The 20,180-nt window shown below is 37.2% G+C and overlaps 1 protein-coding gene across 22 annotated transcripts in view; it reads right to left on the bottom strand.

Moving 5' to 3' along the window:
• The window catches only part of LOC138932386 (broad-complex core protein isoforms 1/2/3/4/5-like), a 64,813-nt gene that overhangs the window by 4,752 nt on the left and 39,881 nt on the right, over positions 1-20,180 (bottom strand). For 16 of the 22 annotated variants that reach the window (XM_070294151.1, XM_070294161.1, XM_070294152.1 and 13 more), the window contains one exon: positions 17,586-19,152. The exons of 2 other annotated variants lie outside the window; for them this stretch is intronic. In XM_070294151.1, the coding sequence (XP_070150252.1) occupies positions 18,776-19,152 (377 nt within the window). In that variant the 3' untranslated portion in view covers positions 17,586-18,775. Of the gene's footprint in view, positions 1-2,139; positions 2,416-12,018; positions 14,655-17,585; positions 19,153-20,180 lie in introns of those variants that run through there. 4 more of the 22 variants (XM_070294168.1, XM_070294171.1, XM_070294170.1 and 1 more) reach the window with 2 other exon arrangements.

Raw genomic sequence — 20,180 nt, 5'->3', positions numbered from 1 at the left:
CTTATGATTATCCTGATTGCCCGACATATAGATAGTCGATTTTGTCGAATCGATAAAAAATTATAATAGAAAAGAAAAAGTAATCAAAATATTAATATTCAAAAGAAAAAAGTGGCAAGCCGATACAATGAATATAAAAATAATATATTAAGAAGAAGATGAAAATAATGAGTGTTAATTGAAAAAAAATTATATTTTAGTTTTTGCACATGACGTTCACTTTGTAAAAATTCTTTGATAAATAAGGATTATCGCTGCTTTTGACATTCTCGCGAAATAATTTCTGCCAATCGTCGCTATTACATTGAATCGCATTATCGACGATTACATTTCAAATCATCCAATTATCAATTTGACGCGTGAAAATGGTGCCGATAGAAAAATAATCAAGAAAAATGCGAATTAAATCAGACACGTGGTCAAAGCTACAAACAAGCAGGCAGCAGGCGGACAATAATTAGGACAATAATTAGGACATGCAAACAAGCAAGCAACAAATAGCTAGATCGGTGGTTTAACTGGGGGAAAAAAAAAGAAAAAGAAAAAGAAACTGTATGAAGAAAGACATACGAGGCGTGGCAAATGTCACATAAACGAAAGAGAACAAGACGTAGAACAATTGGGGAAATTCTCTTAATTGTAGTTTCCTATCGCAAGCGAGATTTTGCCGTCGCTTTTATCGTTAATTGCCAAAAGAAAATTTGACATTTAATTTCACCGTCTTATATACCTTTGTTTCTCATGACTCTCCGCATCAGAAAATAAAGCTAACCGATATGTCGCTCCAAGATTTTGGTTTGTTTAACAGAAATATCGATAATCTGCAAAAACATTAAGTAAGTATAATGATTTTCAATGTTGTTTAGCGATTCGAAAAATGTCAGCGGAATAATATTTTTGCGCAATCTATGCACGCTGTAAATGTATAATAAAATTAATTCCGCGTATATAGAAATGAAAGAGAAATGAAACCTTCGATGCTCTCTCCTTTATCTTTAATCTTTAATCATATAACGTCACGTGTTGTAGACTGAAATAAATGAAAGTACTGTTGCGATCGCATCTCACGATGACATTAATAATATAATAATAACATTATATATGTTATATATTTACACGAAAGTACATAATACGAGCGACATTCAGATATTTTAACTTTTATTATGTGTAACGTCACAGTTGAAACCCCAAAGAGACGTTTGTTAAATAGATAATGTTAGTAAAAAAAAAAAAAAAAAAAAAAAAAAAAATATATTTCCCAAATGCAGAACATACGTAATCGAAAAGAGATTTAAAATATATCTGAAATGTGTTAAGTCGACGCGGACCTTTATCTAGACTCGTTTCTCCTTCGTTAAACTTTTAGAAAATCTCATCCTCCCTCTTGCCTCCCCGCCCGTATCCGCTTGCCTGCGCATTCTTTTTTCCCGCTATCAATTGACCGATGTAGGCGCGGCATGTGCCGCTTCACTGATGCGTCGGAGTTTCTCGAGTCACTGACAGCAGATATAACGGACCGGCGAATACCGGAAGAAGACGATCGGACGGGCGCGTACGGTACCGAAGGGGCGCGAAGGACGACGGGATGAGAGGAAAAGAAAGCGGTTACGCGAGCCGAGAGAAGCGGCGACCGTAAGACGAACAGGAAGAGAAAGAAAATGTACCCGCGTGAACGAGTCTCTCCGGGACCGGTTTCTCGCCGTGGCATGCACTATTCTCGCGAAGAAGGAGGAAGCAAGCTCTCTCGGTGCTCTCTCGGTTGGGGGCGACGAGAGAGAGAAGACGATACACACCTTTGGTCGACGCGCGAAAGCGAATACGAGAGAAAGAAATGAGGGATATGAAACTGGAGTCTTGACGATAGGAAAATAAGCGTGCGCGCTTTCGTAATTTTGCGGATATGTACGTAAGAAGAAGAGAAAACAGAAAATATAAATAAAGAGAGAGAGAGAGAGAGAGAGAGAGAGAGAGAATAAGAGTAAGATAGCAAGAGAAAGAAAGAGAGAGAGAGAGGAAAGGAATACGCATGTGTGTTAAGTCGCATAAGGGTGAGAGTTTTGAGAGATTATGTTAAAATCTTGGAGAAATGCTGTGCGCCATAGATGTTTATAGCGAATGTGTATGTGTGGTGGTCCCTACCTTATCTAAACCTTCAAAAGAACTTAATGTCAATGTCGCCGGGCCTGCTCTTATGATAGGTATATATATGGGTCATCAGGGAATTACGCGAGCAGTACACCCGCTCGCAGATGACGCATCTGTACTCCTCCTGTCGTTCGGCGTGTTTGTCGGCAACGTGGCGTTTCAGGGATGCTTTGCTGCATAGTACCTTGCCGCACAGTTGGCAGGTGAACAACTTCTTCGCTGACTGGGTGCTCAGAGAGTTCAAGGTCAGCCCCGTCATAGAGGTGAACACTGAAACACAACAACGCACCTCTCATGCAGCTGCACACCCCTAACACACTTATTAAACCCTATATCACGAGATTAAAAAAAAAATGGCCGCGAGAGACACTCCCCCTCCCTCCATAAAAACAAAACAAAAAAAAAAGAAAGAAAATGCCTCTTGTTCGCGCGGATGCTACTTTCGTTCGTGTTGTGCTTGTATCTTTTTTTCTCGACGGCGTTCGATGGATTCTTTCAAAGTTCGTAAAACGATAGGTATATATTTTCTACTCGAAACACACTATATATTTCGAAGAATTTATAATCATTTGTCTCTCTTCTGTGACGATTGATGTTTCATAGCAAGTATATAAGTATAAATGAATATCATCAACTCGAATACGCCACGTTTAAACCAATTTTACATAATCGGTACTCTCGGCAAAGTCTCTCGTTTTATCTCATTCTTCTTTTTCGCGATAAATCGTAAGAGCGGTATTCTCGCGGCAATTTTAATCAATTTTTACACACACGCACGTGGCATTTAAAGTTATTAAAAATTCCGATAAATCATGTATTGAAAATTTTACGGTTTCAAAATTCATATTTCGAAATTTAACTTCAAAAATTGTTTGAGAAAAAGTAAATTTGACGAAAATATCTCTCTTGAATGATCAGCGCGACTGACCGAAGTCAATTCTTTTCTTCACCCATCGCTATCTACCTCTCGCTTCCACTTCCTCCTCTTCTTCTTCTTCTTCTTCTTCTTCTTCTATCCTTCTTCTACATAGATCACGCCCCGCGTATTAATGAATCCATTAAAAACGGGACTCGCGCGTCGTTAGAGAGGCAATTATGCGCGTTATGGCGCATCCTTGGAAACAAAAAGAGGGTGGGACTCGGAGATGTGGAAGAATCGACGGCGCGCTGTTTCTCTTCGTGGGGAACGAAGTAAGAACTTTCTTTGATGGCGACTCTCCTCTGGCCTTGTTCGGAATTCCGACTACTGCTAATTCGGTGAGAGGGATAGGACAAGAGATGCGCGCACGCACATGCGTGAAATAATTCGCATACGCACGCATACACGCACGAGAGGACACGACGACGAGCCGAAACGGCGTTCGCGCCACGTGTGAAACCATATGTGAATGTATGCATGTGTGTATGAGAGGGAATTGCGGGGAAGAGACGGATGCACATTACTTCACAGAATGCGAATTTGTGCGTTTAATTTCTCTTACGCGAGGGACTCTCGACCCTAATGTTGTTAACGTGCATTTTGCAAGTCACTGCGCATAGTCTATAGTTGGAGAGGGTTGCGTTACACTCGGCGATTATCGCGTATGTGCGATACAACGCGTACTTTCTGACGCACGTTATAATAAAGCAGTTTTACGTACAGAACGATCATTTATCAAACATTCAACGAATGTAAATGCGTACCGCGTCTCGTGTGATAAATTTTATTGAATTATCATATGGAATTATAATACACAATTTCGCGCCAATCTATATATTATCTAACGTATATTACGTGGCAAGTTTTGTTGATCTGATCTTTCTCATTAATCACCATAATCCATGATTGCTTCAGAGAATAATTTTCCATAAATTGTTCAAAGTCCTCTAGCAACGTATCTCGATTTGCTGAAAATATAATCTTACTTGAAAGGATATCTTAAATAACTTAGAGAAATAAATAATAAGAGGATGAAAGGGAGTGAGAAGGGGGTGAGAATAGATGGTACGGATAACGCTGGATGGAACGTAGGAACATGCCTATGGAGCCATACATTCGCGTATATATATATATATGTATCTTGTATCAGGAGGTAAAATGGTATACAAGCTGGTGGTTGTGCCGCCAACTTATATTACGAATATGCATGTACATTGTTCGACGGGTCTCAAATGTGTACACGAAGTCTAACAAGACACGAGAGAAATGAGACGACGAGAGAGTAGGTACACTGAGCATTCTGGATGACATTTAAAGCATGCAACTCGAAAAAACTAAACAAATAAATGTAAACATAAACGTATAATAAATATGCGTGATTCTGGCGGGTTGCGCGCGGCGATTTTTTAAATCGATCTCCCCCTCGCCTCCTCGACCCTCCCGATTTCTCGTATCTTGATGATCGACGAGATCTCGGGGATCTTCTCGGTCGCGTTCCCCCCGATTTAGCAAATTTGATTTTTCGCGATTTTTATATACATCTCTTCCTTCGTCCTTGCTCTTACTCACCGTTTCTTATGTATACACGCGACAGAAATTTCTTGCAAGATTCTTTTTCTTTCTCTCTCTCTTTCTGTGAAGATACTATAAGTAGAAAGACGTATTTTGTTGGAGAGACAGAGATAAATGGAAAATGGCTATGTCAGGTGCTTCCTGATCGTCGAAACGAATCGTTCTTACTTCGTACTCCTCACGGCAGCGCGTCCTGATGAACGCGATCGATGCTAACGTTGTAAATGATATTTAAATTCATTATTTGCATTAATGATCGTCGATGCGATCGGTGGATAGAAACGCAATCTTTGTCGCAATTGCGCGCGAATGTGATTTACAAGGCCAAAATACAAAAGCAAAATACAGGAAATATGAAACAAATATAAACAGTGTATCAATATGCAATTCTCATACTAAAAACACACGATTATTTTTTTACATACTTCATCTCTGAGTAATCGATGCATTCATCATGTTTTCTGAGAGATATTATTTAAATTATTGATTGTTTCTTTTATTAACATTTGATAGTATATATATATATATTTTTTTTATTTTACTTTACTTGGTATACCTCTTTCTTATTTAATAGTTGTTTGTATCTCGGCCTTATTCTTTTTTGAAAAATTACATCTCAAATTTAATCAATTCGTATAGATGATTTTCTATTGTTTAAACAAAAATGATACCGGATTGTCATTTTTTTTTCCCCCAAAACAACATCACGGATGTGCAATCGGGGGGCGCAATCTTGTATATAAATATATGTAATCAACTTTTAACGCGATTAACACGTATATTAGCGCCGATGCTGGAAAATTAAAATTACTTGTAGAAAATGTTGCTTGGTTGCGGCACTCGAAATAAAAAATTTGTTGATTTGTTTAATTTATCTTAGCACGCGTCGTAGTTTAATGATATATCCGTTACAAAGATACGCTAATCAATAGCAGAATAACGGGATATGTCCGCGTAGGGCATGTGTCAAATCATAACGCATCGATATCACTTACCTTCCGGCTGAAAAAAAAAAAGAGAATCAATTTCGCTGTTAAATACTGGCGACAAAACTTTCACATACGTTGAATAACTGGTGCAGTGTAACGTAAATATGACTTTTTTATCTGGTGTTTTTTTTTTTTTTTTTTTTTTTTTTTTTATCGAGGATAGGTGACTAGAAAAACAAGTGAAAACACACAAACGAATTATTAAACCAAATAGAGTACATTTCTTATATTGTATATAAAAATGAAAATATATTAAAATGCATTTGATATTGCTTAAAAATAATAATAATAATAATAATAATGTGATAATATAATAATCATAGTAATCGATCGCTGTAATAATAAGAGAGTTGTAGTAACCGTATTGATGCAGATAGTGATAGCAGTAGCAATAGTAGCGGCAGTAGCGATAATGTGTAATAGTGATCATAGTGATAACGCGGCAGCGGTAATGACAGCACTCGAAACTCAGTAACGAAACTAATTATGATAATTCGTTGGTGACAACGAAAAGAAGGGATTCGATAATAATAACAATAATAGAAGGATCGTAGCAATAAGGATAGCAATAATGATAATAAGGACAATTACGATGTCAAACGGTAATGTTGATGGCGATGAAAATAATAATAATAATAATAATAATAATAATAATAATGATAATAATATAACTGTGTCGATGACGGTGATGGTCAGTGTGCTGGACAACATAATAATAAAAATAATAATCGTAATAATGATAATAACGATAATAATAGCAATGATGACATCATGATGACATCGACGGCGTATGATTATACATAATTAATATATATATATATATATATATATATATATACATACATATATATATTAAAAATCAAGACATTATGTGTGTAAAATAATATAATGGATTATCACGCGATAGCGCACTATTTTTCGTTCAAAGAGCAATTCGCATTTGTGAATGATATAGAGATGTTGGTCGTGCTGTCTCGTTATATTACATTCTATCTGATACGCACGTGCAAAACTTTTTATACTACATCATTAATCGATGTTTCGCAAAGATTTTGTGTTTTTTTACGCGCAAATACTACGTGATCACGCGTGACGTTTTGTACCGAAACGGAATCATCTTTTAAAGATGATAAAAATTTTTCTAATTATTTTCGAAATTTTTTTTTTGTTTTGTTTTCATAAACCGATATATTTTGTACAGATTTGCGAGTTTTTATTGTGCAAAACTCTCGGACAGTTGAAACTCCTTATACTCTGCATTGCTTCTGCGCGTTTATAGTCGGCGATTGCGTGCGGTTATTAAGAGGGAAAGCTACTTGTTCGATATCTATGTAGATATCTTAATGTAATCCTACCATGTAACGTAACTAACGGAATTAAAAAACTTACTGTATTGTTAAAAAGCTGTCACGCGAAAAAAATTCTCGCCACATTCTATTTTCTTTCTTTCTTTTTTTTTGTTTTTCCTTTTTAACAGCTGTATTTAATAAGATGTCCTATCGCGCTTATTATTTAATTCTATGGAAGTAACGGAAAAATTTTCCATTATGGGGAAATAAATCTCATATGTATGGTATGTGCTTTGACGAGCAACCACGTAACCCACGCATGCTCGTCATCAGAAGAAAAACTAGGGTGAGAGAGAGAAAAAAAACGAAGATATAAAAAAAAAAGAACTGGGATTAAGTCGAAAATGAGTATATGAGTATAAGCTTGTTTTTACGAGCGTCTCAATTGTTGTACTACACAGTCGACCTTAACATTATATCGATTATTACACCTATTGGTGGATATGTGCGCGTTCTTCTCCCTCGGCAAGAAGAAAAATAAAAAAATATAAGAAAAGAAAGGAGAAAACGTAAGGGAATATCTTTCTTTCGAATGGCTTATCCGATTTCCCGCGATTTCTGCAACGCGGTGATTTCTGCCAATCCTCCTGTCCGCATATCGCGCCTTCGTTATATAAAAATTTATAAATTCTTTAACTTATCATTTAGGTACTTGTTTTAAGCAACGATTTGGTAACATCAGTCAAACAATTTTCACGCATCAGTCCAACGGATCAGTCCAAATTAATCGTCGATCCAATCGTGTCGCAGATAGCGGCGAAATAAATTACACGCGTGCATATATATGTATAGTAAATATAGATATATATAGATATATAATGGAACGTCTTTGTAATGTATGATTTTCTCTCTCGAGCGCAAATTAGGTCAGTCGGTTATTGCGCGGATTTATATAACGTACGCGTCTCCCTATATATATATATATAATTTCCGATGCGATAAAAGGATCTCTCTCTCTCTCTCTCTCTCTCTCTCTCTCTCTCTCTCGCGAAGCTACACGGCCTTCCGCGACACGTGCGAATCAACAAATATTTTCAGTCTTTCGTGCTCGGGAGCTTGGTATATTAGGTATATTAGCAACGTCTAATCAAAAAATCAGAACCGCTCTCACCGCTTTTGCATTTCAAGAAGAGATCTCGTGTTCTGTCGCGCGTCATTTTCAAGCTAATCGCGAACGAAACTTCTTTATCACAAATCTAATATAAAGGGAAATATATTACGTGGCTCTAGAAACTATACGAAAAAATTTGAAAAACTATTATAATACTTACATAATATTTCTATCATGCGATAATATATATATATATATAGACGTTAATCGTTAATTAAGAAATTTACGAATCTCGCGATACTCTATTTTTTTACAAGATTGTTTTTTTTTGGAAGACTGATGAAAATACCTACATTATATTACTAACGATTGAAATATTTTTATAAAAGCGAATATTTTCTTTAATATAATTGCGATATTTTCTTCAATTGCACAATATCCTTTTGTAAATCATAAAACACTTCGATAACGCGCGTTGCCGTCAGTAATCTTTATAGTACAATACATATGTTACACAAATATTTTCATCTATCTTTACTTGAAAGTGATACGCAACCAAACACGATAATGAAGAATGACGTTAAATAGCCTGTTTATACCAAACTAACAAGTCTTCGATATAACGTAAACCGGTGGTAATCTGTTGGCTGCATGATATCGCGTGTTACAGGAAAATAACACAAAAGCGAAGAATTAAACGAACAATAAACAAAGAAGACGCTCAAATAAATCTCTATTAATATATAAATTGTAGTTAAATATTCAGTCAAATTTACATTAATTTCATTAATAATTTATTATTCGTATAATATCGCACCGACCGCTGATCGGAGGACAAATATATGTATATATGTGTGCATGCACGTATACGTGTGTACATTTGTACGTGTAAGTAATATACGAACGTACACAGGCACGTCGCAAGCGCACGCATATAAATATATTGTATATGTATATGTATATATATATATATATATATATATATATATATATATATAATATATATTCGCAATTATATTTGGCCATTTTTACAATAGTCACAAATTCGTTTCTTCGAATAAATCTACTAATTTAAATATTATCAATATCAGTTCTTTCTTGTCCTGACCACTATAAAATTGTGTTCGTTATTCTCGTAATTTAAAGCTTCGTTCTTCTTCCTCATCCTTTTCCATTCTTTCGATTTAACAATCTTTTTTTGCTTTTATTTTAAACTCCCCAATTCACTCTACTTATTTAAATTACCTGTATTAATGTGTATATGTGTGTGTGTGTATGTGTGTGTGCATTTTATGTCGCGCGTAGTTTCATCCCTTTAATCGTCAAAAGCGTAAAGATATTTTCAAAAACCTCTCAAATACGCAATACGCAATTGTTTTAAATATAAAAATTCAGTGTTTTCCGAACTAACTGTTATTAATTCAAGTAATGTATAATCCGATACATTAAAAGAAACAAAAAATCGGAGAAGCAATTTCATGCATCAAATGAAATCCTTATCCACAACTTTCCTTTAATCGATTTTAAAAATTTGCTGAGCATATTACATGTGTGTATGTATATATATACATGTTAACGATAATAATTGACCGATTACGATTTTGTAAAGTATGTACATTTTCGTAATGTTTTAAAAGATATGAATGCGTATTATAATGCGAAAGAGACGAAAAATACGCGCGACGCAACGATGCACTCCACCACACAAAACATATTTTAAATATAAATTATCATAGCCTATCTATAAATGCATTTAACGTGCGTGTATACTCGCGTCAGAAATTGCCTATACGAGCCCAAGTGTGCGTGAACGCATCGATGTGCGATGTTCGTGCAACACGCGAGCATCAGTTTGTCACTCGGATCGAATTCGCGTGGCTGTTGTGTGTCTATTGTGGGGGGTGGGGGGTTTCGTGCACTTTTTGCAAAAAAATATATATGTATATATAGTCACGTATTCGTTTATCAACGTGCGTTGTTTCTCCAATCGCGATGCAATTGTCGAGTAACAATTCCCTTACACTTACACGATCGCGATCGGTGAGAAGATTCCAAGATCCGGCGGGATACAAATCGATCGGGCGAATCGACGGATGACACGCACACACGCACACACACAACACACACATACACGCACACACGCACGCGCGTGTAGCGATATAGAGAAAAATATGGCATATCTTCTCAATCGAATCAGCCGGTGGAAAAAACGCTAAACAGGATATAGACTTTATAGGGTGGCTAAAAAGTACATGCTTGTACAGACAGGAAACGCGATGAGGTTCATTTTCATCACTTCAATCACATACACGTTATTTATAATCCTACAGCTTCAGTGTAATTCATTCATCACATTCCAATTGACGCTGCGGAGCCTTTAGTCGTATCACGATTTATTATGATTCAGCCTTAAATACAGTCTAACTTGGAGCTTACTCTCTCTAGTCGCGAATTAAATTTATTTATCAATCGTGGCTTTCGCTAGAATCTCGCGAGAGTCTCTCATGCGTCCGATACACTTCGATAATAGCCTTTTGCCAATGCCAACGATTCGACATCGATTTTTAGTCTTACCCGATTTCCATTTCTATTTCGAATGAGTCTCAAGGAACCTATTTCATTAAGGAGAATATAACACAGGCGCTGTTTTCTCGTCTCACTTTAAACTGTACACCGGTTTAAGATAATCTTGTCTTTTTCATGCGATTCGATCCATTTCAATGACCGTCGCGAGTCGCGAGATATTTCATATTCCAACGCGATATCGACCCGCAGTATCTATACAGACTATGTTACAATTTCGTCCAAGATTGCAATATCTTAGTGAATTGCGATATCGATGTAATAAATTGCGATTGCTGCTATCGTATCGCTCCGACGTCTCGCATCAGCATTGTGGTGGACCCACATTCGCTCGCGATTGTGCTCTCGACATCTCTTATCGCGTCTCAACTGGTGCGTTTACGTTCCACAAAAAAAAAAAACGTGAATCCAAAGCGCAATTTATTATCCTCCCCCCCCCAAAAAAAAAGTACACCTCTCTCTAAACCGAACCACACAAAAATCATGCTTTAGGCCGATGCACGTGCATTCGTGAATCCTAATTCTGTCTGTTTTTTGTTCGCGCGACACGAAATGGTGATGTCCCAGTCGTCATATAGGCATCTTATCAAGTGTGAGCCACTATTAAAATATATAGCGTTTGCGGTTATACGATGATAAGCATATGTATACGGCTGTCTATCTGTGAGTTATTTAGAATGCGAGTAATCAGTCATCCAGATTATGCAAAACTCCAAGAAAATATCATAAGAACATTTAAAAGATTCTATTATAATATTTCAAATCTTGCTCAGACCAAAGATTTTCTGGATTTTTGTGTTGTTCGAGCGTTTATAGCGCGCATTCTTCATCATCTTCCCGTCCATTCGTCCTCAAACTGACAAAGTCGCATTTTCAAACCGCGCGATTCGATATGACACGATCTTTTCCTCACAAAAAAGCCATAAAAAAAAAAATGCGATGCAACTTTTCGAGAGATTCGTTCGATGAAAGTCATTCTAAAGCGCCATAAAACACAAAATGGACGGGAAAGAATATATATAGGATGAAATATTCCAGCCAGATATTACGCAAGTAGAGTATTCTCTGTCTTTGGAATATATTATAATAAAGCGGCGAAAGCTCTTTCCAGGAAGAGGGGATAAAAAAAAAAAAAAGAGCCAGATACGACGCGAAACAGAAACAACCATAACTCAACAGCGCGATAAGAATAAGAATCTAGTAATAGTAATAATACCAATAATAATATTAATAACAATATTAACAGCGATACTATTATTACTAATATATAATTGATAATAATAATAATATATATAATAATTGCAATATATATAATATGAGTGATAATAATAATAATATTAGGTAATTAATAAAATAATAACAAAGTAAGGTACTTTATGTAAAATTCGTTAGGTACCGCAAAAAAAAAAAACGAATATGTAAGTCCATGTAGGATAGCCCGCTAAAGTATCTAATATGGAATGAATATATTAAAGTAAAATATATATGCGTGTATATATTAAACCATTGCATCTCTCTCATTTTTCTTTTTCCTCGATTCAAGCGACGACGAAGAATCATGGTATAAGAATAAGAAATCCCCTCGCAAACCCTAGCAAATTAAAATCTCATCTATCCTCTTCTGCCCGTGAATATCTTTCTTCGCATTTTCTTCAAACTATCCGAGCCATGCAAATCGGACGATATTTAATAACGAAACTCTCGAATGTGCAGTGCCTCATATTGCCGGGACTCGCTTGCAGTCTTATCGAAACTTATTTTTGGACGCTTCTATCTATACTTAGTTGGACGATTGTGTATTTCCGACATTAAGAGTTTTCCTCCAATAGTCGTATCCATCCTCGCGTTATATCGATCTAACTAATAAAGCCTAAATTAATTCGCGTTTCATAGCCAATAAGCGCTCTTGACATGGTTTCGACACCGATTGTCCTATTATGCTGCGAAATAATATCGAAGCTTTAGCGCAAAGTGCGTCAGTACGATTAAATCCCAAACTAACGATCTTGAGATTGAAACAGCTATAATTACGGCGGAATCTCAAATCTCTGCGTTACAGACGCATCGTAATGAGCTTCATGTTTATTCTCGAAAGGAATCACGATAATTGATGCAAGGTACAGGGATTACCGACTGTATCTGTAGCATCGGAAATTGAACTCAACGAGATTATACACTGCGATCGTCAATCTCCGAAATGTCATCATCGAACCCAGCATATTCGCGCGTATCCAGTCTATCGTACGGTATATCGTGCTACCACCGATCATTAAAATATTTTCGCGTGATATATTAACGAAAAGGAAAAGAATATATACGAGAAACGTACTGCGGGAAAAAAAAATAAGTACAAGTAATTATAAAATTACGATTATACACACTCTTCTACATTTTTTTTTCTTTTTTTTTTTAATCCATTGGCACTGGGTCCCGTAAATCATAACGCCAATGCGTGAATCTTACGTGCAAAATTTAAGTGATCACTTTCGTGAATAGCGTGCGAACAAATCATTTGCCAATTACGCGCACTCGAGGATTACGCGTCGAGTAGAAAAATCAATTCGAGGATGGGGAGGGAAGGAGGGGGGGGGGAGGGGGGGAACCGATCCTAAGTCGAATCATTCGATTGCACTCCCGTCAGTCTCATTCTTTTCCATCGCAACTTCGTTAATTAATTAAATCCTAAAACTTTTCTTTGAAAGTTCGAGAGCGCGATATCAACGTTAATATCACCGTCTCGTCATAATGTCGGAAGGGTCATGAAAATAAAAGAGAAAAATAGGGATATATATCTAAAATAATGGCGCGAGATCATACAAAGCTTTTCTATCGATTTCTGATCCGCGCGCGCGTAATAACAATATCCACCACGTACACTCGTATCTGGAAGCACTGATTTTCTCGAGACGACGTTCGCTTTTCTTTATTTTTTTTTTTTTTTTTTTTTTTTACGAAGATTGTGTTGTCAAGCAAGCTGGAAAGATGCGAGGAAGATGTTGAGGACACGCGCAAACACGATGAACACTCAATGGCGCAACATTCGATTCCTATTGTCCTTTCGAAAAGATGAGTTGCCTTCGACAATCGCATCTTCCTCGAATAATCGAGCGGAGAAAGAGAATTCACACATCTTGTGCTTTTTCAAGACTGGTCCCAAATGTCAAACCCATTATGACCGATGTAATACGATACAAAACATCGGCAGTCCGTTGCTAGTCCGAAAGCCCGCATATGTTCTCTCACATATTCACCGCTAAACGTGCCCGTCTAATTCTCATCTCGCATTGTACATTATCCTCCCTACCCCGGCTCCCTCCCAGATTGCCACAAATTACTTTCGTTTTTAATATTTTAATAATTATGACAATTATATAACCGACACAATATTCCATCGTAATGTATTTGTGTTTCAGTTGGAAACTTTATACGGTCAATAATAAATATTTTCGATTGCGCGGGTAGTTAATTTTAAGGAATCAAAGTAAACAAAATCAGACTATCGGACGGCCACATCCAGCGTTAAATGCGCGGTAAGATTATAGAGCCCTTCGACGAATCGAAAGTACGGACCGAAATCATTCCTCTTTCCAATCGCGTTTGACGTCGCTTGACCAGACAGCAAGAATTCGAAGAGAACGACGTGATTCTCACGAGGACGATCACGTGCTGCCTGATAACGACCGGTTCAATCGCACTCCCGGTCGCACAGCGCGAGAGACCCTTTATAAGTGTCTATTAAGCTCGTTTTGTGGTGTCTCTTGGCACGTAAGACACGCGCGTATGCGATCACTTCTATTTCTGCTGCCTACGGTGGTAGATGCTCTTGTGATTGTTCAGGCTGTTGAGCGTCCTGAACACCTTGTGGCAAAGCGCGCAGACCGCGCTGTTCAGGGGCTGAAAGTGTTGTTGCTCTTTGTGCCGTTTCAGGGTGAGCTTCGTAGAGAGGGTTTTGCCGCACACGTCGCACGTGTAACAGATACCTGGTGGTAGCAGGCTACCGTGTAACGGATGCGACAGTCGCATCGCGAGGATGGCGGAGGGCGAACCTGGGATCCGCGCGGATTAATAAATAGATGCGCGCCGGTTGGATTTTTCAGATTCGGATCGTAAGAGAGATTTTTTTTTCCGTTCAAAAATACGCGCGCGATATCGTCCAAGACGCGAGAGATAAGAAATGTGAATGTGAGAGAACGGAAATAGTATGGTCGAATGTTTTTTATAAAGCGATAGACAAGCATAAAGCGAAGAAGTTATATGTGTAAGTTGATAAATATAGCGGATAGGAAAAAAATGGAAGCGCGGCAAGTCGATAAATTATACGACGAAGAGAGTAGATTAAATATGTACGTGAAAAAAATATAAAAATATAGATACAACACGTATGTGAATAGATATAAGATATAAAAGCAGATATAAAAAAAGTATACATATATATGAACCAGCGCAAAAGGGAGAAAAAAAACGTAAAGTATGCAAAAAAAAGAAAAGAAAGAAAGAAAGAAAGAGAGAAAAAAGAGAGAAAGAGAGAGAAAGTAAATGAAGTAACCATAGTCCGTTACATATGCATCGACACCCAATTAAAAAGAAATATTTCCATTACGAACCAATATTTGTGGTGTAGGAGGCACACGGAGAGCCACGTGTGTGGATGGACCCCCAGCGCAAGTCCGTGTTCGTGAAGGTAGCGGGTAGGTACACACAGAACAATGACGAACCAGAGCCAAACGTATAGCCGAGCGAGCGGGACCGGGAACAAACAAGAACAAAGATACGACTGCTATTAATATCACTTGGACAAGATTAGTTACGATACGCTGCTAATTATTCTTGTATGATTAGGGCTAGAGAGACGAGGGGGAGAGGATAGGAGTTGATGGGCAAGTAGGGCCGAAAAAAAAAAAACAGGAGGTCGTCGCTGACAGTCAATTACAAGTCAATTATTGATCAATTCGGGAAAGGTAATGAGCGAGAGTAGATTGGTTTGGAGAAGGAAGGAATGAAATCGATCGTGAACAAGATCGGCAGCGGTATCGAAAAGAGTTACTGAATATCCATCGATACTTTTACAGACCAGCCTGTTGAAGTATCCCTACGAGCCACGTAATTGCTCGAGAATATCTTGTTTCTGCTGCATATTAGCCGCAGATATTAAAAATGCGGCTCGGAGCTCTGGTTTGTCATTGGTCATGCATAATAAACGCGACGATCATACATCGCGCGCCGAGACGATAATGCAATTTTTTTGCGAATTTTCTCGTGCCGTGTAAGAGGTTGAGTCGAATTTTTTTAATTTACGTACATTCCTTTGTGCTCGATGTCTTTCACTATTATTGTCTCATTTTTACTTCCTTTCTTTCTTTCTTTCTCTCTCTTTCTCCTTATTCCTCTTACGTAATTTCGTTCTTTGCGGTAACGAAAAATCTGATAGTTAGAATTCAAAATGGGCCAACTATATTATCGCCTGTTTGCTATCATCGAGGTATTGAATGCGAGCGTGAGGATATAAATAACTTGATTTTCACTATCAATGTAATTCAGCATTCGTCCTGCTTTATATCTGATAAATCATGATCGAGCGTTGGGCTTAAAGCTAACCAAGAAGAAATCTAGAAATGATTGATGAGGCAGTAAATTATACTTTGTCGTGTACTTATTGAAATTTATGAATACTTATAAAACAAATAAATATTAATATGACAGGATGCCGAGTGAAACAGAAACGGACGCTCGACGAGAGAAAAGAAAGATTCCAAGCGAGCTTATAACAAACAACGAAATATTCCGCACATACCTTTTTCCGAGCTGTAAAAGTAAATGTACCGCTTTCTTCCGGGATATTAACTGACTTTCGATGGAAAAGGAGTAATATCTCTGGTGTCAACAGTAATGGTACAATGGTAACTTTTATATATATATATATATATATATATATATATATATATATATATAAAATAATAGTAATGGTCATAATAGAAAGTATAATAGTATAAAGGCAACAGTAGCAAGAGCGACAATAGCAGCAGCAACAATAATATAAAGACTTGCCGATAGAGAAAAATGTTAATGATGATAACAATTACTACAACACATCAAGTAGGAAAGATAATGATAACATTAATTCGAAGGTAAAAAAATATATATCTTATTTGTGTTTATATATATATAATAATAATAATAATAATAATAATACTGTAATAAACGTGCCTTTTTAAAAAATGCGATATAAATATGCGTGTACCGTTAATTTTTCGGCGATTATAATCTTTTAAAACACATCTCTTTACTCGTAAATAACTTTGATTATTTCACTCACATTATTTTTTTCGATGGTGTTTATTAAATTCACTAGAATAATAAAAATACATTATTTAAAAATTGCGATTAATATGAGGATACAAAAACAAATACTCTAATGTATAAATCTGATAAATAAGCATGCAGAAAATAAAAAGCATTGGAATTTAGGACAATTCGAGAAACTATTAAATCGTAGTAATACTTATAAAACTATATGTTAAATCACATTACTTGTACTTTATATAACTGGTTCTTCTAATTGCGTTTTAAGACCTCGATATTAACTTGCTTTTTTTTTTATTATATGTAGAAGTTTAAAAATTTTTCTAACAAAAAAGTTTTTCTCCACTTTCAATGGGCTTTGATCAATATATATCTCATACAGCTCAAAATAAAGAGATTCTTATTTTCTTATATATTTTTTTTTCCCTCTATTTTAAACTGCTTTATAGTTTATCAAAGACAGAGGATGTTTTCATAATTTCTTTGTAAAGTGAAATTAATATTCAGCAAATAAAATTTTTGCAATAATGGATGCAAAGATAATTCTTTTTGTAAAAATCAATAAAATTTTTGCGATATATCTATTTATTTTTTTTTCTTTTTAAAACAAAATTAAATTTACATAAAAATACGGAAATATTAATCATTTGTTTAAATATTGCGGAATTTGTCAATGTTGCAAATTGAATTAATAACGCATGTGTGCGATATTGTCGTATAAATATTTAAATCTCTATAAATCTTGACGATCTTATCGTCAAATTATGGGGAATTAGGAAAGAAGGAAAATTAATGAAATGGCGGGGAGAGGGAAAAAAAAGGATGCATTAGTCTATTTTCTAACTTTTCTATAAAGGAATATGGAGTTACGAATAAATTAGATATATTAAATAATATTTTATTATCCCGTTTTGTACCGCACCTTTTTCTTGTACCGCCACGTAGGGCGATAAATAGAAACAGAAATTGTCTGCAATTATCTTGTGTATATGTCATATGTGTGTAATGTGTGCGTGTATGTGTGCTCTCGTCACATAAATAATATATAAAAATAACAACAAATATCGCGGCCCTTGAGCTAATCGAAAGTCGAAGGAGTTATGCCTATCACATAAGTAATCGCTCAGATTCTAGATTACGCGAAACTTTTTTCTCTGTTCGGTCTCACGCAACACTATTTACAAAAGATGCAAATATAATATACCTTATGGGACATTTTATTTTATTTTTTCATAAAAAATATCAATGCAACTTTACGATATCGCCCGTGTACTCGAAGCGACACACCCGAATTTCGCGGTTACGTGTTTCATTTCAAGACGTCGCTCATTCAGATTTCGCTAATCGTCACAAACGCGACGCAATGACATCGAGAAACGACTACTTTGTCGCGGGAGTAACACTTGGAAAGAATAGGAAATGATTCGGTATCGAAACCGTAATTAAATCCGCTTCATCGGCACTATAACCGATTCAAGAGATTCGATTTCATTCGTGATATCTTCACGCTTACAACAAATCGTGACGTTACATTAAAAATCACGTTTACATCACCGCAGAATCGTACGATCGGTCTTTCTCTCGATTCCTCGTTAAATACTTAAGGTACCTCGAGAATACGATAACGATATTATTATCCGAGCTACATTTCGAATCCGTCAACCTACAGCCACTGTACAGTGAGAAATACGTATTTCAATCGCCAGCGATCGCAGAAATCGAAATCACACCGAACCTTTATCCGTAAGAATAACGGTAACGTAGGTCTATGCGATTTGAACACTCGGTACACTCTCGACATCGAGAAAATCACGTCAGAGGGAGAGAGAGAGAAAGCGCGGGTGACGGAGGTAGAGGCGGAGTAATCTCATCCCAATCGCGGATGTTGCTGAGCCTGGTGTTGCTGTTGTTGTTGTTGTTGTTGTTGTTGCTGCTGTTGCTGCTGCTGCACAGAGTAATTTCTCTCGATGTGCTCTCCTCTCTGATCTCTCTGCCATTCGCAGATCTGCGCTACTTCCTTTCTCTGCTGCTCGCTTTTGTTGTGCTGCCGGTGGTAGATGCTCTTGTGGTTGCGCAGACTGTTTAGACTGGAGTAAACCCGCTTGCAGATGTTACAGATCGGTTCCTTGCTGGGCCTGGTGTGCACGTTCTGTATGTGCCGCTTCAACCGCGTTAGGGAGGTCAGGTTTTTGTTGCACGGCTCGCATCGAAACTCATCGCTCGCGCCGCTGCCGGCCAACAGACCTGGCGGCAGAACCAGACACACAGGGGTTACTACTTTTGTGGGCTTTTGGCGCTCGAAACGTCGGGGGCACAGGACAAATGGACAAGTAGACATTAGACGGGAGAAAGAAGGGAGGGCAAGGGGGGGGGGGGGAGCGGATTGAGATAGACAGAGAGAAAGAGAGTGAGAGGACGTCATCCCCGTGCTTCTCTATACTTCGTCATTCGTCTATTTTTTTTTTTCCCCCGTTTCTAGCTCGCGATCGCACACCACCAATTCCATACTCCTACACCACTGTCGATAAATCGACACCGCCACAGTTGTCGCAGCTGAGAAAATATCGTGCGCGCCCGTGTATGTGTGTGCTCTTTCTCTCTCTCTCTTTTTTTTTTCCATTTGCCGCTTAGTACCTTTTATTTTGCGCCTTATTAATCGAGCATACATCGTACCACCGTCACCCGACAAGCCGTGCCCAAATTTATGTTTACGTATGTGTGTATGTTATTTCTTAAAACCACCTAAGAGTTATATATGGGTGCTGCTGCTTGCGTCTGATTGCGTGATGTAATGACGATTGTTACGAGGGAGATGCTTCCTAACGCACGACGGACGTAACCATTGTCATCGTACCTCTCGTTTTATTGTTTTTTTTATTTTCGCTTTTTCGACCGTGAGACTTATCTTTCCGGTTTCTCCGGATAAGATCGTTGTCATAGTCATCATCGTGATTATTAATCCTTTCGTCGCAATCACTATCGCCAAAGTCCTTGTCATAGTCAACCTCGTCGTCGGTGTCAGTGTCAATGTCATTAGCTCATTTTTTCTCCTTTTCTTATTCTCGCCTTACTTCATCTCGTTTTTGTAATTGTTAATCATCGCGTCACGGTCATCTTTTTCCACTTTCCATTTTTCTTCATCATTGTTTCATTTTATTCCGACTCATCTTCGAACAAGTCATCTCGAATCTTGCATACTTCGATGTTCGATATTGTCAGGATCGATATCTCCTTAAATCTTCAATCAGTACTCTGCGTTGATACCACTGCTT

The sequence above is a fragment of the Polyergus mexicanus genome, unplaced genomic scaffold (assembly GCF_030449975.1).
Source record: "Polyergus mexicanus isolate NDT 795.1 unplaced genomic scaffold, iyPolMexi1.0 SCAF_4, whole genome shotgun sequence".
Taxonomy (NCBI): Eukaryota; Metazoa; Arthropoda; class Insecta; order Hymenoptera; family Formicidae; genus Polyergus; species Polyergus mexicanus.
Note: the sequence above shows the minus strand (reverse complement) of the source record. Positions and strands in the feature narration are given on the sequence as shown.